The sequence below is a fragment of the Anguilla anguilla genome, chromosome 19 (assembly GCF_013347855.1).
Source record: "Anguilla anguilla isolate fAngAng1 chromosome 19, fAngAng1.pri, whole genome shotgun sequence".
Taxonomy (NCBI): Eukaryota; Metazoa; Chordata; class Actinopteri; order Anguilliformes; family Anguillidae; genus Anguilla; species Anguilla anguilla.
Genome location: NC_049219.1, coordinates 18,071,036 through 18,089,749, shown reverse-complemented (window position 1 = coordinate 18,089,749; position 18,714 = coordinate 18,071,036). Strand labels below are relative to the sequence as shown.

At 50.5% G+C, this 18,714-nt stretch overlaps 1 protein-coding gene across 1 annotated transcript; it reads right to left on the bottom strand.

Moving 5' to 3' along the window:
- Window positions 1-5,529: 5,529 nt before the first annotated feature.
- Window positions 5,530-18,500, bottom strand: wif1 (wnt inhibitory factor 1). The gene is made up of 10 exons (XM_035401774.1): window positions 17,954-18,500; window positions 17,582-17,721; window positions 12,910-13,018; window positions 12,503-12,643; window positions 12,200-12,295; window positions 11,011-11,106; window positions 10,600-10,695; window positions 8,250-8,345; window positions 7,947-8,042; window positions 5,530-7,663 (listed from the first exon to the last, which is right to left on the bottom strand). The coding sequence occupies exons 1-10, from the start codon at window positions 18,090-18,092 to the stop codon at window positions 7,542-7,544; spliced, it is 1,131 nt and encodes a 376-aa protein (XP_035257665.1). The 5' UTR covers window positions 18,093-18,500; the 3' UTR covers window positions 5,530-7,541.
- Between the last annotated feature and the right edge of the window lie 214 nt (window positions 18,501-18,714).

Sequence of the window (18,714 nt, the reverse complement as noted above, 5' to 3'; positions counted from 1 at the left end):
GTTCAGGGCAGTTGTGTATTTATGCATCACCTTAGGAACTAAATATCCCTGTGTTCTACAGCCCTTAACGATTGCGATTGGAGTTTGCTGCTCTCCTGCTCGATTACTTGTGTCTGACACGCACTTCCTGTTTGTGGTGGAAAGAGAGCGAGGGGTGTTTGAAAAAGTTTGTTACAGGATTGTATTGCGCTTTCAAGTGTGGGCTTTTCGTTTAAACAAAACACTGATATTACATGTAAGGTAAGACGGTCTTCTTTGTTGCCGTTGTTGCTGTTTTTCCTCTGTTAAGCACTAAGGTTATATAATTCGGCCTCCTCCTTGCTGAACGCTGGTTTTTTCTGTGGGTTTGAACCCCCCAGGAGCAAAATATTATTGTTGTTAGATAGTTTGCCCTTATTGTTACATGCTAACATTAGCTGTAGTTTCTTATAATAATATAATCTGATTCCGGGTAGATTTTGGTTGTAGTCTGTTCTCAGACAGAATATTTCCTAGTACAGGGGTTCCAACAGTCATTGCTATTTAGTAAAAAGCTAGCCAAGTTAGTTGATTGTAACTACATTACATTACAGGCATTTGGCAGACGCTCTTGTCCAAAAATAAATAAAAATACAAGTAGTCGTTAAGACAGTTGATGCGCCTAAGTCACCTAGACTAGAGGGATTCCACTCCGGTTAGTGCTTTTCAGTGTTATTAATTCATCGCTTAACGTTGTAGTTAAAAGTGCGTTATTGTTATTTATTTATTCTCCGGTTTCTGGTGCTAGTTGTCCAGAGCCAGCTGCACGTTTTTTAAAGTGTGGTCTTGGTGCTTCCGTTTCGGCAGTAACTTACTCTAGACATAGGGAGAGAGAGCTGGATAGTTAGGCGGTCAATATGTGGCCGAAGCTAGAAAGCGTTTTCCAGGGCGAGTGTGTCTTCCACCGTTGCCAACTGGTTGAGCACCTTGAGAGCAAGATTTTTTTATCTTGAGGGCCAGCTTGTTGCACTCTACAGTTCGCAATTATCAGAGTTACAGGAACTGAGTAGTGTGTCCTATAAGGATTTGGTGTGCACGCCACAGCTGACCCTGAGATTGAGAGGACTGAGGAGCCATTAGGCACCCAGATGGCCACATCCTAGTGAAACTCTCAACAGTGTGCGTGTGTGGGTATGTGTGTGTGTGCGTGCGTGTGTGTATGCGTTTGTACGTGTGTGTATGCGTTTGTGCGTGTGTATGCGTTTGTGCGTGTGTATGCGTTTCTGCGTGCATGTGCGTGCGTGTGCGTGTGTATGCGTTTGTGCGTGTGTGTGCATGTGTGTGCGTTTGTGCGTGTGTGTGTGTGTGTGTATGCGTTTGTGTGTGTGTTTGTATGCGTTTGTACGTGTGTATGCGTTTGTGCGTGTGTATGCGTTTGTGCGTGTGTATGCGTTTCTGCGTGCATGTGCGTGCGTGTGCGTGCGTGCGTGTGTGTGCGTTTGTGTGTGTGTGTGCGTTTCTGCGTGTGTGTGTGTGTGTGTATGCGTTTGTGCGTGTGTGTGCGTGTGTGTGCATGTGTGTATGCGTTTGTGCGTGTGTGTGCATGTGTGTGCGTTTGTGCGTGTGTGTGCGTGCGTGTGTGTGTGTGTGTGTGTGTGCGTGTGTGTGCATGTGTGTATGCGTTTGTGCGTGTGTGTGCATGTGTGTGCGTTTCTGCGTGTGCGTGCGTGCGTGTGTGTGTGTGTGTGTGTGTGTGTGCGTTTGTGCGTGTGTGTGTGTGTGTGTATGCGTTTGTGCGTGTGTGTGTGTCTCACACGCTGCAGAACACACAGGTTTAGCTCTGAGACGCTGTCGGCTCTCCCCACACACTCTGCCTCTGGGATGACGGTGTGTTAGTGGGCCGGGAGGTGAACCATGTCTCCCACCCCCCCTCCACCCCCCACGGGCCACCTTGCAAATGAACTGGTGAGGAATTAACCTCTCGGCCGAAAAGAGACACAGAAATCTGCTCATTTTCATATTCCGTCATAATGGTTTCCAGAAAGGGTCAGAATGTCAAGAATATTTAAACAGAAGAAAGAGGGAGTAAGGGATCTTCCCCTTGGGGTGTGTTGGGGTATTTGGACTGCAGCAAGGCCTCACACAGGTAACGGCAGGAGTGTTCCCCTGATCCTGTTTACACACGCGCCTGCATCTCCCTGCTCAGCCGTACTACTGAGGGCTGCTCTCACTCAGCTGAATTTACCCTGAAGAGCAGAATCCTTCCATCCAGCGGCAGGGGAACACACTGCTGAAACGCATGAGCCATTAACATCAGGACAAAACCAGGCCTAGCTGCTTCATTTGTCACGGCTCGGATTTACCAGAACTGACACCAGCGTTCTGTAATCATGTGTGAACTGCGTTTGAAGGCCAAACACCGCACATCTGCTCCGACACGACCAGCTCACGGGCAGACCTGAAGGCCGGACGTATCAGAGCGCTACATGGTTAGACGCTAGGACGTATCAGAGCGCTACATGGTTAACCGCTCGGACGTATCAGAGCGCTACATGGTTAGCCGCTCGGACGTATCAGAGCGCTACATGGTTAGACGCTAGGACGTATCAGAGCGCTACATGGTTAACCGCTCGGACGTATCAGAGCGCTACATGGTTAACCGCTCGGACGTATCAGAGCGCTACATGGTTAGCCGCTAGGACGTATCAGAGCGCTACATGGTTAGCCGCTCCGACGTATCAGAGCGCTACATGGTTAGCCGCTCGGAACGTATCAGAGCGCTACATGGTTAGCCGCTCGGACGTATCAGAGCGCTACATGGTTAACCGCTCGGACGTATCAGAGCGCTACATGGTTAGACGCTAGGACGTGTCAGAGCGCTACATGGTTAGCCGCTCGGACGCATCAGAGCGCTACATGGTTAGCCGCTCGGACGTATCAGAGCGCTACATGGTTAGCCGCTCGGACGTATCAGAGCGCTACATGGTTAGCCGCTAGGACGTATCAGAGCGCTACATGGTTAGCCGCTCGGACGTATCAGAGCGCTACATGGTTAGCCGCTCGGACGTATCAGAGCGCTACATGGTTAACCGCTCGGACGTATCAGAGCGCTACATGGTTAGCCGCTCGGACGCATCAGAGCGCTACATGGTTAGCCGCTCGGACGCATCAGAGCGCTACATGGTTAGCCGCTCGGACGTGTCAGAGCGCTACATGGTTAGCCGCTCGGACGTGTCAGAGCGCTACATGGTTAGCCGCTCGGACGTATCAGAGCGCTACATGGTTAACCGCTCGGACGTATCAGAGCGCTACATGGTTAGCCGCTCGGACGTGTCAGAGCGCTACATGGTTAGCCGCTCGGACGTATCAGAGCGCTACATGGTTAGCCGCTCGGACGTATCAGAGCGCTACATGGTTAGCCGCTCGGACGTGTCAGAGCGCTACATGGTTAGCCGCTCGGGACGTATCAGAGCGCTACATGGTTAGCCGCTCGGACGTATCAGAGCGCTACATGGTTAGCCGCTCGGACGTATCAGAGCGCTACATGGTTAACCGCTCGGACGTATCAGAGCGCTACATGGTTAACCGCTCGGACGTATCAGAGCGCTACATGGTTAGCCGCTCCGACGTATCAGAGCGCTACATGGTTAGCCGCTCGGAACGTATCAGAGCGCTACATGGTTAGCCGCTCGGACGTATCAGAGCGCTACATGGTTAACCGCTCGGACGTATCAGAGCGCTACATGGTTAGACGCTAGGACGTGTCAGAGCGCTACATGGTTAGCCGCTCGGACGCATCAGAGCGCTACATGGTTAGCCGCTCGGACGTATCAGAGCGCTACATGGTTAGCCGCTCGGACGTATCAGAGCGCTACATGGTTATCCGCTAGGACGTATCAGAGCGCTACATGGTTAGCCGCTCGGACGTATCAGAGCGCTACATGGTTAGCCGCTCGGACGTATCAGAGCGCTACATGGTTAACCGCTCGGACGTATCAGAGCGCTACATGGTTAGCCGCTCGGACGCATCAGAGCGCTACATGGTTAGCCGCTCGGACGCATCAGAGCGCTACATGGTTAGCCGCTCGGACGTGTCAGAGCGCTACATGGTTAGCCGCTCGGACGTGTCAGAGCGCTACATGGTTAGCCGCTCGGACGTATCAGAGCGCTACATGGTTAACCGCTCGGACGTATCAGAGCGCTACATGGTTAGCCGCTCGGACGTGTCAGAGCGCTACATGGTTAGCCGCTCCTTTACAGATCGTTTTTCACCTCGGGGGAAAAATGCATCTTGCACACAGCGGGGCACGGAAGGAGAGTACAGATGCGACCGACGACTAGCCTCATAAAAACAGAACATACCGCAATACACTGAAATAAAATACATTACAAGGGTAAGAATAAATAAATACATTTTAACTTTTGATCGGAAAAACCGTAGATATCATGGATATCATGACAACTCAACTTCAAAATTAAGCGAACGTTAGTGGCGTTTTAAAATATAAAAAAACACAACATGTTATGTATAATGCTATTTGCACCACCAGAGGCACCCCCCCCCCCAAATAAAACAATCACCGCTGTCTGCCCCACCCCTGACAGGCGTCAGTGTGTACCTCTGGTGGAGATGAGTGGGAAGATGCCAAATGAACCATCCCCCCCTCCCTTCACAACCGACCCCCCCCCCCCCCCCCCTACTCATCAGCCCTGACCCCTTGTGAATGCCTATGTGGGTGGTCCTCTAAAGATGTGCGCTGGTTGTACCTCACCAAAAAGAGGGATGTGGACCTGTATGCTTCATTAAGAAGCTGTCCACCCACCCCCCCGGCCCCCCCGGCCCGCCTGGCACATGGGGTACAGCGCGGTGGCTTTTGTGAGACTCCTGGAAGAAAGGCTTTTTGGAAAGATAAAAGGTAGAAGGCCTGAAGCAGGCTTTTCATCAGCAGCCCCAAGAATGCTACAGCCAAACCCCCCCCCCCCCCCCCCCCCCCCCCCCCCATCTGCAAGGGTGGCCCTGGGGGGTATTCATGCTGCGCCCCCCGCCCCCCATCAGCATTTAGCGAAACACACAGAGCAGGGGTGTGTGCTCAAACAGGCAAGCAAGGCCACTGGCTGAAATAAATAAGATAATGTGAAGGAGAAAGCATGAGAACCTGATGCTTTTCTGCCATTTCCTCCCTCACAGATCTACAGAGGGGCCACAGAGGGGCCTGCTGATGACCAGAACCCTGTGGCCACCTGGCTTTTTATTTGGAAGGAGCGAATACAGCCGTAACCCAAGCAACACCCCCGCCCCCCCCCCAGCTTCTGCTTCTCTCCAGCGGGCTGGCCACCAGTGGGGCCTCACAAGGTAAGCACACCATGGGACCCTCATCCACCAGTGGGGGCGCTGTTGTGCCACGAGGAGAGAATGATCCTGACTGAACCCTCCCTCCCTGGGCAATGCTTCAGCCAATCACGCAGTGGTCTGTGGAGCTGGTGACTCGCATCAGCCTATGGAAGTGCCAACCCACCCCCCCTCCACCCTCCTCCCAGAAATAGCTCCAAATCAGCTCCAACAACCAAATATGGATTTACAACATTTGACTTTAGTGATTCATTACATACATACACATGAGAGCAGAGGAGAAGCACACTTTTTTTGTTTACAATATATTAGGCCGTTTATGTGCTGTATTACAATGTTATAAACATTAATTACATAGACTTTTAAGTGAATAAATCAAAAGAAATAAAATATCTTCTACCGTTTTTCTTACATTTTTTCTAAGACTAAAAGTACAATTCAGTTTGATATAGCAATTTCACTACAAGTTAAATATTAATAGAAAAAGTGGTTTACAAAACAAAACAAAAAAGAAAATGTTTCATTAAATAGGACAGATGTGACAGAAGAGAAGGTGGTGAGGAGGCTGCAGTGCCCCCCACAGGCAGGCAGTGGGATGTGCAGGAGGCCGCTGGAGGCGGAGCCTGAACTGAGAGCCCAGTGCTGTGATTCAGTGATCTCTGTGAATCTCAAACGTCTTTGACGGACATTTAAAAAAAGAAGGATTTTCAGTGTTCTTTGGCTTTTTCATGTGTAGGATTAGCGTTAGTAAATCACACATAGTCTGTGTGTGTGTGTGTGTGTGTGTGTGTGGGGGGGGGGAGGGGGGAGGGGGGGGGAGGGGGGTGCGTCACGAGACCAGCACTCCTCTCATCTGGATCCCATTAACACTGGGAATGCCGGGGTCAAAGGTCGCCGGGCGTCTGGTGTCCTAAAAGAGTCCAGTTCTGCCGCGTGCCTCCTCCCGAAGGGGGGCCGGGGGGGGGGGGGGGGGGGGGTGAAAACCAGCGCCCGTGTTCTGAAAAGCCCGGGTCACATGACCTTCAGATCTAAAGGTGGACTGCAGAGCTCATAATGTACAAAGTGCTGGTTCCTGCCGTCTCCCAGGCGACCTTCAGCATGCAGTGAAGAGCAAGGATCCCCTCAGACCCTCTCCACACGCTAGCATAGCTCTGTTAGACGCTAACTTAGCATTTATTAGCATTTATGGTGGAGGCAAAGCCGGCGTAAGCAGTTACACTGAGTCTCTCTCAGCAGTCCAGTACTCTCATTAATCAGTTAAGCCTGTTCCTCGGGACAAACTAGCAATGCCTCTCTAAGCTTACGCCATTATGCTAAAACCTAAAACCCAACTTTTGGATCGTGGCAGAAATGAACATACGTGGAGTCACACAGAGCTCTGCATTTGCCCAGGTCTGTCTGCTGCAGCAAAGGCTTTTGGGGCACAAACAAAAACACAAAAACTGATCTGGGGGGTATTTCAGGAAGCAGAATTACTGAGTTTGGGTTCGCTGTTATCCAGCTAACTCAGTAATCCTGTGTCATTAAAGACCCCCCCAGATTTTTCCTACATATATGTGAGCCATGTTTCTTTTTTTCCTGATTTGTTTGTTTGTTTGTTTTTTTGGTTGTTGCTGTTGAGGAAAATGCAACAATTATCCCTCCAGGCACACAGAGGGCACACTTTCTTAGATGCCCAAGGTGAATGACACAAGGGGAAGGCTTTGAGGGAAGTTTGAATGAATAGGAAAACATTAATTCTTCCAGAAGGAACAGAGGGTGTAGGCCAGGGGTGTCAAATCTTATCCAAAAAGGGCCAGTGTGTGTTCAAGTTTTTGTTTTAGCCCAGCACTACAAAAACTCATTCAACTGATTAACTAATCATGGTCGTCACTCAAGACCTGGATAAGTAGAATCGGAGTGATTGGCGAATGCAGTGCAGGACTTCATGAGCCCACAGCTGGGTGTGAGTACTGAAAGCTAATAATGACTCACAGGTCTGAAGAAATCACACACGCTATACCGGAGCCAGAGAAGCCCTGATTGGTTCACAGGAGTCAGGCAAGTTTACGGCATTCATGAAATCTCAAACTTCAATCACTGGTAAAACTCTGGAATGAGAAAGATACTGAAGTTTGGGGCAGAATGGGCTGGGGATGGGTTGGGGAGGGGCCTAAGAACATTAAGTGGAACAGGAAGTGGTGTATCTGAAGGGAAGGGAAGGGAATGGGGGCGCTCCAGAGTGCCGGGACACTCATACGACGTAGTTGGTCTCGGGGGGGCTCCTGCCGTGGCCTCCCTCCTTGGTGTCCTTGGGTGAGGGGGGGGGCTGTTTGTGCTTGGGTCCTGAGAGTCGGGGCGTGCCCCCCCGGTACCCTGAGAAGCACAGGGAGTTAGATCAGCGGGGTAGAGTCAGATGAGAGGGGTGGAGTCAGAACAGAGGGGTGGGGTCAGATCAGAGGGGTGGGGTTAGATCAGAAGGGTGGGGTCAGAACAGAGGGGTGGGGTCAGATCAGAGGGGTGGAGTCAGATCAGAGGGGTGGGGTTAGATCAGAGGGGTGGGGTCAGAACAGAGGGGTGGGGTCAGATCAGAGGGGTGGGGTCAGATCAGAGGGGTGGGGTTAGAACAGAGGGGCGGGGCTAGGATATGGGCACTCACTCTTGCTGCAGGTGCGTCCGTGCCAGCCTTCTCTGCACTGGCACTTGTTTGGTTCCACGCACGTTCCATGGGCACCACAGCCAGGATCACAGACAGCTGCTCGCACACACACACACACACACACATAATCACACACAGACACACACATAATCACACACACAGACACACACATAATCACACACAGACACACACAGATATTAGCTTCCACTTGCATTGAATAGAAGGCTGGAATGACTCATTGACAGTATAAGATCACTATCTTGGCAGGTAGTAACCCTGACAACCGGAGTGAGGATTCCTTACCCTTGGAGCACAGGTCTCCATGGAAACCCTTGCTGCACTTGCACTTGTTCCGTCCCGTGCACTTCCCGCCGTTCCGACAGGGCTGGCGGCATTTACCTGGGGGGGGGGGGGGCAGGACACACCCGCGTTCCCGTTACTTCCCTGGGAATATCAGGATCTGAACAGCACCCTTGGAGAGGAAGCCGTTGCAGATTTCTAAAACAATGAATTTTTTTCCCCCACGCTACAAACTTCTCAATGTTAAATCCACTGAAACAGAGTTTAGAGTGCAGCAGGGCCCACACGCACTCTGTGTTAGACTGAATCACTGCTCGTTTTGTACAGAACGTTTCTCTGTGTGGCTAAAGGCTTGACTGGGTCGGGCTTGTTTCAGTTTGTCAGGCTCTGATGGTCCGTGCTCCTCCGTGTCCCCGCCTCGGTCCTGCGGCAGACTTCAGCGGCTTTGCAAAGAGATCTGATTTCACTCCTCAACCTCCAGGCAAACAGATGGTGCCAAAACCCAAGATAAAAATCTCGAAAAAAAATATTTAAAGGAAAGAAGACTATAGCAAAGGTGTGACAAGATACTCCACACGTGAAAAGAGATCTGGGTGTGGGTGTTTTAATCCGTTTAGCGCGCTGGAAGATTCAGTTACGCCTAAATATTTTATTAAGACTCGGGTTCCTCTGGCGTATCAGAACTTCACATCCACAGAAGAAAGAGGGCGAGCGGGACAAAGCTTTCAGGGAAAACAGACGAGAGGCGAGACCCGAGATCCTGTCACACACACACACACACACACATAATCACGCGCACACGCACACGCACACACACACACACACACACACGCACACGCACACACACACACACACACACACATAATCACGCGCACACGCACACACACACACACACACACACACACACGGCGCAGCGGAAGCTGATACCAGATCAGAGCGCAGCTGCGTTCTGGTCAAAGTTACGGCGGGAAGCTATCCGAGCCGCCGCCAGCCGGAGCCGGGGCTTATGGGAAACAGCTGCGTTTCCGTGGCGACCGATCAAGCGGCTGGCGGCTACACCTGTGAGATGAGCGCGCCGGGAGTTGGGAGCGGTGTCCTGTTGCTGGGACGCGGCCGCAGATGACATCATGTGTTAGTGCAGCTTTAAGCCCAGCTGCCAGGAGCCTGAGAACACGCAGTGGGACCGGGGCCCGCAGAACAGTGCGGGGACACAGCCACTGTGACATCACCACTGGGCAGAGGGCTCAGCCACTGTGACGTCACCACTGGGCAGAGGGCTCAGCCACTGTGACGTCACCACTGGGCAGAGGGCTCAGCCACTGTGACGTCACCACTGGGCAGAGGGCTCAGCCACTGTGACGTCACCACTGGGCAGAGGGCTCAGCCACTGTGACGTCACCACTGGGCAGAGGGCTCAGCCACTGTGACGTCACCACTGGGCAGAGGGCTCAGCCACTGTGACGTCACCACTGGGCAGACGGCTCAGCCACTGTGACGTCACCACTGGGCAGAGGGCTCAGCCACTGTGACGTCACCACTGGGCAGAGGGCTCAGCCACTGTGACGTCACCACTGGGCAGAGGGCTCAGCCACTGTGACGTCACCACTGGGCAGAGGGCTCAGCCACTGTGACGTCACCACTGGGCAGAGGGCTCAGCCACTGTGACGTCACCACTGGGCAGAGGGCTCAGCCACTGTGACGTCACCACTGGGCAGACGGCTCAGCCACTGTGACGTCACCACTGGGCAGAGGGCTCAGCCACTGTGACGTCACCACTGGGCAGAGGGCTCAGCCACTGTGACGTCACCACTGGGCAGAGGGCTCAGCCACTGTGACGTCACCACTGGGCAGAGGGCTCAGTGAAACGCAGCCCGGGAAGAGCAGTTTGTGGGCGCCGCCATGCTGTACAAATTGGAGCCAGAGACTGTTCAGTAGGGACATGAAGTCCGGTCGTCCACTAAGCGTGTGAGATACAGTGACTCAGTAGTGACGCAAACTGTCCCTGATTCATCCACAAGATATTACCGGCTTGTCCAAATAACACAATAACTTAACAAATTGGGACTACATTTTCTTGCGGGAAAAATTTACATTGAAACAAGAGGCTGAAACACTTACACTGGAGCCAACAACACTAGCCAGATATTTACTGAAGTAATTCAGGTTAAGGAGCTCAGGAGTACAATGACAGTGCCCCCGCTGGGAATCAAACCAGCAACCTCTAAGCTGCAAGACCAGTTCCCTAACCACTGCACTACAGTGCCGCGGTACAGTCCCTCTGTCAGCACAGGCAGGAGCCCGAAATTCTGCAGCACCCATTCCACAGTGTCCCGGGACGGGGATGAGTACTTACTGATCTGGCAGTGGTGCCCCTCGTACCCTGTGGGGCAGATGCACTTGCCGGGGTGGAAGCAGGTGCCCCCGTTCAGACAGGTAGTGCTGCAGTTGGCTGAAAGTGGAGGGAGGAGACAGTCAGACAGGAAGTGCTGCAGTTGGCTGAAAGTGGAGGGAGGAGACAGTCAGACAGGATGCTCTCAGACAGGCCAGCAAACAGGAAGTTCACAGAATGAGTCAGTCACAAACCATTTGGTTGCTCTATTCAAATTCCTTTTTCTAAAAAAACCCACTGGCAGGCTGCAGTGAAACTCTGTCTCATTCTCTGCTGGTAGTGACTGTAACTAGGGCACATACCAGCGTGCTTATTAAACACGTCTGATTGGGCGCCAGGGAAGTGAAAACAACAGCCGGGCTCCAGCTCACGCACCTTTGTCGCAGTTGACGCCATAGTAACCAGGTGGGCAGATGCACACACCTGGACTCACGCACAAACCCCCATTCACACACCTGGGGGAGCAAAGGGCTGAGAGAGAGAGAACAGAGGCATCAGAGTGGAGGGATATCAAACTCCACCTGTCAATCACCTTAATGTGAAAAGTACTGGACTAACTGTCCACTACATGGTAACACAAAATAGCATGCAAACCCCACAGATACATTTAGAATCATGTCCACTTGGGTCTTAGACAATAGTTACATCAGCTAGACTGTAATGTTTCAGTTTGAGCAAATTAGTGGGAAATGTTTTCACTCTGGCTTCATATTAAATGCATAAAGACCTTGAAATATTTTTAGTGGACTTCGTTCTCTCTAGGTGGCTGAATGTTGCATGTTTCATCATAAGTGAAAACATTCGCCAGCTTCTTTATTGCTGAAATAAATTTGATGAATCACTCCCTGAAGCTTCAAAGATATTATAAACACATGTCTGCGTTACCCAACAAATCCTGTCACTTTTTTCAGCCAAATTTTAATAGCATTTGGCGGCGCAGTTAGCATGAGGCTAAGCACGCTTCCTCCGGGCAGTTCAGCCTGTAAACAGCATTAAAGGGACCTGAGCAAAGGGCCCTTTTAAAAACAGGCCTTTAAAAAGGCTGCACCTACTCCACACAACCGCTTCCACACCGCAGGCAACCCCGGCGTTTAGGATATGGGAGGTGTAGCTGGTTTACCTTTCTCACAGTGGGGCCCATAGAGGTGTAGCTGGTTTACCTTTCTCACAGTGAGGCCTGTAGAGGTGTAGCTGGTTTACCTTTCTCACAGTGGGGCCCATAGAGGTGTAGCTGGTTTACCTTTCTCACAGTGAGGCCCGTAGAGGTGTAGCTGGTTTACCTTTCTCTCAGTGAGGCCTGTAGAGGTGTAGCTGGTTTACCTTTCTCTCAGTGAGGCCTGTAGAGGTGTAGCTGGTTTACCGTAGAGGTGTAGCTGGTTTACCTTTCTCACAGTGAGGCCTGTAGAGGTGTAGCTGGTTTACCTTTCTCACAGTGAGGCCTGTAGAGGTGTAGCTGGTTTACCTTTCTCACAGTGAGGCCTGTAGAGGTGTAGCTGGTTTACCTTTCTCACAGTGAGGCCCGTAGAGGTGTAGCTGGTTTACCGTAGAGGTGTAGCTGGTTTACCTTTCTCACAGTGAGGCCCGTAGAAGCCGTCCTGGCACTCACACACCTGCCTCTCACTGCAGAAACCCCCATTCCGGCAGCCGCCAGGACACTTCGCTTAAAAACCAAAGACACAAGCAGAGCATTGCACAGGGCCTTCAGGACACAGACTCACACACACACATGCACACACACTCACACGCCCATGCACACGCACACAAACACACACGTGCACAAGACCAGGTGTACCATGTGATCCCCGCATGTCTGGTTCACGCTGAAGCAGACAGGAAGTGGCGGCGGGGGACGCGGGCGCACGCTCACCTCTCTGGCAGGTTTTGAAGAAGATGGCGTTGTGGGGCGTCCTGAGGACGACGTTGCCCCCGGCGTCCATCACCAGCACGGTCACCTCGAACGCGGCCACCCCATCCTGAGAGCCCAGGCACGGGAAGCCCACCTGCACCACTGAGAGAGGACACGCCCGTCACCCTCTCTGACCCCGCCCCCTATCGCAGCAGCCAATAGCACCACGCCCCACGCAGGGAAGGGGCTTCATCTGGTCTTTTCACTGAAGCCGACGTACAGTGCTCTGGCAGGTGTATCTTGGCCGTGTGTGAGTGAGACCAGCTCTGGCAGGAACAGTGTTACTCTGCTGGGCAGTCACAGCATGAGCCACAGCGAGTTGCCGGGAGACAGCGGTGATTGGCAGGCGGAGCTGGCGCCGGGCTCACCTGAGGTTTTGTGCGGGACGGACCCCAGCACCGGGACGTTGACCGTGGGGTCGTCCATGATGTCCTTATCCAGGGAGCGCAGCGTCTGGAACTCGTAGAAGTACTCCGCCTGAAACGAAACGCAACACACCCAGCTTTCACACGTCAGCGAACAGCACAGGGAACAGCACAGGGAACAGCACCGCGAACAGCACAGGGAACAGCACCGCGAACAGCACAGGGAACAGCACAGGGAACAGCACCGCGAACAGCACAGGGAACAGCACCGCGAACAGCACCGCGAACAGCACAGGGAACAGCACCGCGAACAGCACAGGGAACAGTACAGGGAACAGCACCGCGAACAGCACAGGGAACAGCATTGCGAACAGCACCGCGAACAGCACAGGAAACAGCACCACAAACAGCACCGCGAACAACACAGGGAACAGCACAGCGAACAGCACAGGGAACAGTACAGGGAACAGCACCACGTACAGCACAGCATAGCAGCAATATCACTGTCAGTCTAGTTCCCTGCACTTTACTGGCGTTCGTCTCCGTTCTATTTCTGTTGTTGTGATTACGATGACCACACCACTCCATAACTTAATCAGAGAGGAAACTGGCTTCTGGACGAATGAATGGGAACATGAGTTTAGACCATCCTAATGTTGGAGGGGACGTCATCCACCCATCTAAAGCACACACAGAAAAACATCATGATGAAGATGTCGAAGATGATGATGATGAGGATGCAAATGATGATAAAGATCATGGTGGATTTGAGTGAGTCAGGCTGTCTGCAGTCTGCTTGATCCAGCTGTGCATGAATGTCTTAATCAAAGGGAAGCTGTCTGCATGTCCTCTAATCAACAGTGAAGCGTTTCATGCAATCAGAACCGATGGCCCAAGATGAAACGTGCTCGTGTGACTTTGTTGGGTCGTAAAGATGTCCTGAGAAAGTTTCCTGAGTAACGAAATGTTTCCAGCTGTGCCACTGGTCACTGCTGTCTGAGTGGTTGAGACACAGCTTGGGGCTCTTCCAGCGCTACCTTGGCTCTGCGGCCACACGGCTACTCAAAATCTCTCTCCCTCTCTCTCTTTCTCCCTCTCTCCATCACTCCCTCTCTCTCCCACTCTCTCTCTCCCTCTCTCCTCTCTTCTGCTCTCTCCATCTCTCCCTCTCTCTCCCACTCTCTCTCTCCCTCTCTCCTCTCTTCTGCTCTCTCCATCTCTCCCTCTCTCTCCCACTCTCTCTCTCCCTCTCTCCTCTCTTCTGCTCTCTCCATCTCTCCCTCTCTCTCTTTCTCCCTCTCTCTCCCACTCCCTCTCGCTCCCTCTCTCTCTCTCTCATGTCTGTCTAGCCCTGTTGTTTAACAACTCAGGGGAGCCGGGTTCTGTTGCTAAACATCACCATTAATGTAATTTGATGTGGTTCTCCTTGATGGGGTGTCATTTGCAGTACGCCAGCAAAAACAAGGCTAACCGATATGCCTGTGCGTGTGTGTGTGAGAGAGTGTGTGAGTGTGTGTGTGTGTATGAGTGTGTGCCTGTGTGTGTGTGTATGAGCGTGTGTGTGTGAGTGTATGTGTGTGAGAGTGTGTGTGTATATGAGTGTGTGTGTGTGTGAGAGTGTGTGAGAGTGTGTGCGCGTGTGTGTGTGAGAGTGTGTGTGTATATGAGTGTGTGTGTGTGTGTGTGTGAGAGAGTGTGTGTGCACGTGTGTGTGTATATGAGTGTGTGTATGAGCATGTGTGTGAGTGTTTGTGTGTGCGAGTGTTTGAGTGTGTGTACGCGTGTGTGTGAGAGTGTGTGTGTGTGTGTGTGTGAGTATATGTGTGTGTGTAAGGGGGGGGGATGAAAGCAGAGACAGGACTTCCCCCTGGAGGTGGGCAGCGTAAATGCACTGGACCTGATGAGAGAGAGCGGCCTAAGACAGGGCGGGGGGGTGGGGGGGCGGGGGTGAGGTGGGGGGGTTAATCCTGCAGCTGAATGGTAATCAGCACAGATAACTCGCACACGCTGACTCCGCCCCCATCGGCACAGATAACTCACACAGGCCAACTCCGCCCCATCAGCACAGATAACTCACACAGGCTGACTCCGCCCCATCAGCACAGATAACTCACACAGGCCGACTCCGCCCCATCAGCACAGATAACTCACACAGGCTGACTCCCATCAGCACAGATAACTCACACAGGCCGACTCCCATCAGCACAGATAACTCACACAGGCCGACTCCCATCAGCACAGATAACTCACACAGGCCGACTCCCATCAGCACAGATAACTCACACAGGCAGACTCCGCCCCATCAGCACAGATAACTCACACAGGCTGACTCCGCCCCATCAGCACAGATAACTCACACAGGCCGACTCCGCCCCATCAGCACAGATAACTCACACAGGCTGACTCCCATCAGCACAGATAACTCACACAGGCTGACTCCCATCAGCACAGATAACTCACACAGGCCGACTCCGCCCCATCAGCACAGATAACTCACACAGGCCGACTCCGCCCCATCAGCACAGATAACTCACACAGGCCGACTCCCATCAGCACAGATAACTCACACAGGCCGACTCCCATCAGCACAGATAACTCACACAGGCCGACTCCGCCACGCCACGCCCCAGCGCTCTTTGTTCTTAAGCTGCCGCGCGCGGCTTTGAAGTGGGGGCGACCGAGCCGAGAAGAGAGAGAGGGCCCTGGCCTCACCGCCACACGCCGTTTGAGGATTATGACCTCACAGCCGCACGCCGTTTGAGGATTATGACCTCACAGCCGCAACGCTGCTCCCGTTTATTAGATCTGCCGATAAAACGCTGACAAGCGGCCCCGCTGGAGAGGGACTTTATGGGCTCCTCTGTACTGCTAGTGATACCGCTGCAGATCAACACCAAGCAGGCCGAGCGCATCGTATTCATTCTGTTACAGCCTGAGGGAGCGCTCTCTAGACCAAACAAGTTAAAATAAAGAGTAGGCTTCTTTTTCAAACAGCAACAGGCCACCCTGACTGACATGGCACAAAAAGAGTGATTGGAAAAATGAAGACAAACGAGTCACAGTCATGAAAGACAGTATTTCAAAAGGATTGTTTCAGGATCCTGCCGCCCTACAATGACCAAATTATAACATTGTTTACAATGCTTTGGGTTACATGTTTGCGCCCCCTTGTGGTTCCATCGGTGTTTGCTGCAGGCGCTACTACTGAAACTGTTTTTTAAATCTACGGTGCAGTGAGGTTGTAGTATTTGGAACTCTGTGTACCTCACCTGATTCATTACCACGTGACATCATGGATGACGTATTAAATTCAACACGTATAATGATAACACGTATCCATACGCAATTTTTATAAAGACCTAAAGCCTGCGCGTGATTTCATGTGAATTTCAGTGTGATCCCACGCCTGGACTCCTTCAGTAATATTTAACAGCGTGGAGAGGTGACTACATAATACTACAAGTAAGGTATGCAGCTTTTTTCAAAACTGTTAATACCAAACATAGTAAGTAACAGCTATAAATAAACATCATGAAAAGTGCTTTCAAAAGTAACTTTCTATGTCCAATAAAGCGCGGGTTCTGGCACGTGTCTGAGAATTTGACCATTGTTTTCGGTGCGCATGTGGAGCAGATGGCTGGCACATGCCTCGCGCATTAAATGGAGCGCGATCTCTGCAGCGTTGTGCTTTGATCCTCGGCGGCTTGTCTACAACACCAAGACGTAAAATACCGCAAGGGAAAGGATTCAGAATATTAAAGCAGAAACAAGAAGGGGCGCTCAGTTTAGCTGCCTTCAAAGAATCCGAGCACTCCGTTTTACACAGACTTTCGCTTGTTCTCCGTAGACCTTCCATTTTGGCGATACATGCGGGGGTGCACTATTAGCTATGCAGAATTTATATGGAATTGAAATATTGTTAGTTATGTAATGTAATAAATGATATTTCAGATCCACGTGAAAAACTTATTTACGGAAAGAAACCCACATAAAAGGTTCACATCTTCTACACTTTCACCCTTTGAGCTCGTACCCACATACTTAAGGTGCAGATGGCCAGAACCTACCATTAAAATCAACATTCTGCTAAAATATATAATCCTATTTATTTAAGATATATATTTTTAAAAAAAAAAAATATATATATATATATAAGTATATTTCAAAAGAAAACAGATGGGAATGCCTATGTTAAAGGTTGTCTATTGAAGGTTATCTTGTTGTAGGCTCAAACAAGTAACTGCTTTTGCATCAGCGTTGAACATAAAATTAATTAAAAGTAAATCGACAGCAGTGTTTGCACATTTAGATTAATTATGTCCTTAGAACGCAACCTCTGCACGTGCCATAATCTTTTATCCGCTACCTAGTCTATCTACTTTTTGACCAATTAATCGACTGTGCGCATAAGATGCAAATTAAGTTTCACATTATGTTTAAAAGGCTAATACATTTTAACGAAATACAATTTAACAGAACATCTTAACTACCGCACAACCTCACATAAAACACAATCTTGTAGTGCAGTTTGTAGTCGTTTAAATCTAGCTTACTGTTCAGTTTTGCGCTATTCAATCATCTGGGGACGCACGAAACCACGGCTCTAACTTCATCATATTTAGGACAGTAATTTTGACTCCAGATGTCTCTCAGCAGAGAGAAATGAAACCCCTACCTGCTCCGTGGCTTGCCAGGTAAAGTTCACGTGGTGGATATTGACAGGAATGGCGGGCATCCTTTGCTGGGCTTTTCTGAAGTCGTGGGTGAAAGGGGCCATTTTGCCCTCCGACACTATCAAAATATCTTCCTCAAAACCTGTTGAATGAAACAACACCATAGATTTTACACACGACATCAGCACTAGCGCGAAAATACTCATTTTAGGCTGTTCAAACAAGAAGGAAGAGCCTTGACCCATGGCCACGTGAAAACACTCCACATACAATCGTCTACTGAAAATTGTATAAGCCTAAATTCCACACGTTTGCAAAAGGAATGCCATTCTGAAAATCGACATTTAATGGCGTTCAGAAATGGCTCTTTTTACCAATTAGAACTCTGGCTTGGTTGGCATCGATCCACATGTACAAACTGCCTTGTTCCTGTGCAGCTTCTGTTATCAAACCCCCCAAAAGCAAAAGAAAATACGCTTTGAGCGGGGATAAAACAGGTGTCTCGGTAGCCATTTCACCAAGTCTGTCGAGAGTCGCGCAAAACAGAAAAGGTCGCGGCGCCTTTCTCAGCACTGTACTCCACGGGTCCCGTTGAGTGGGAAGAATGAAATGCCTGCGCGTGCAGCGCACTACTTGTACGGGGCTTTGTAGTGCCGTCTGACCACAGGGTGGCGCAGCGAAACTAACGTACAAATGCGTGCCCTCAGTGGTTACACATACATAAGACTGCTTGTAGTAATGCTGGTCTTAATAGTATGTAATGGCAATCGTTAAACGTCCTAAAGGTAAATGTTCTCTATGTAGAAAATTTCAATTCTGATAATAGCCTATTCACTTTTGTAGAAACGTATTGAGGGAGGGGGAAAATGTATTCCTTTGTTTTCATGTAAATTAGTCCAATTAAATGTGTTATCTTTTATTTAATCTATAATGAAGTATATTGCAAAATGCCTATGTTGACCTAAAAGTGTATTATGAAAGTGGGAATAATAAAAAAAACAAGTATGGTGTATAAAAACATTTGATGGACATTTGCCATATATAATACAAATATTTTATATTTAATATTGCACCCTTTATTGACTTACAGTGGTGAAGTGACAAGTAGTCTGAAAATCGTGAAAATAGCTGCTAT

Bases quoted from the DNA above. Each gene is read 5' to 3' on its own strand.
- wif1 (XM_035401774.1), bottom strand. From the start codon at position 18,092: ATGGCTACCGAGACACCTGTTTTATCCCCGCTCAAAGCGTATTTTCTT. The intron at 17,722-17,953 runs GTAAAAAGAGCC...TTCATTCAACAG, and splicing joins CCAAGCCAGAGTTCTAATTG to GTTTTGAGGAAGATATTTTG. The intron at 12,296-12,502 runs GTGAGCGTGCGC...TTGGTTTTTAAG, and splicing joins CTTCAAAACCTGCCAGAGAG to CGAAGTGTCCTGGCGGCTGC.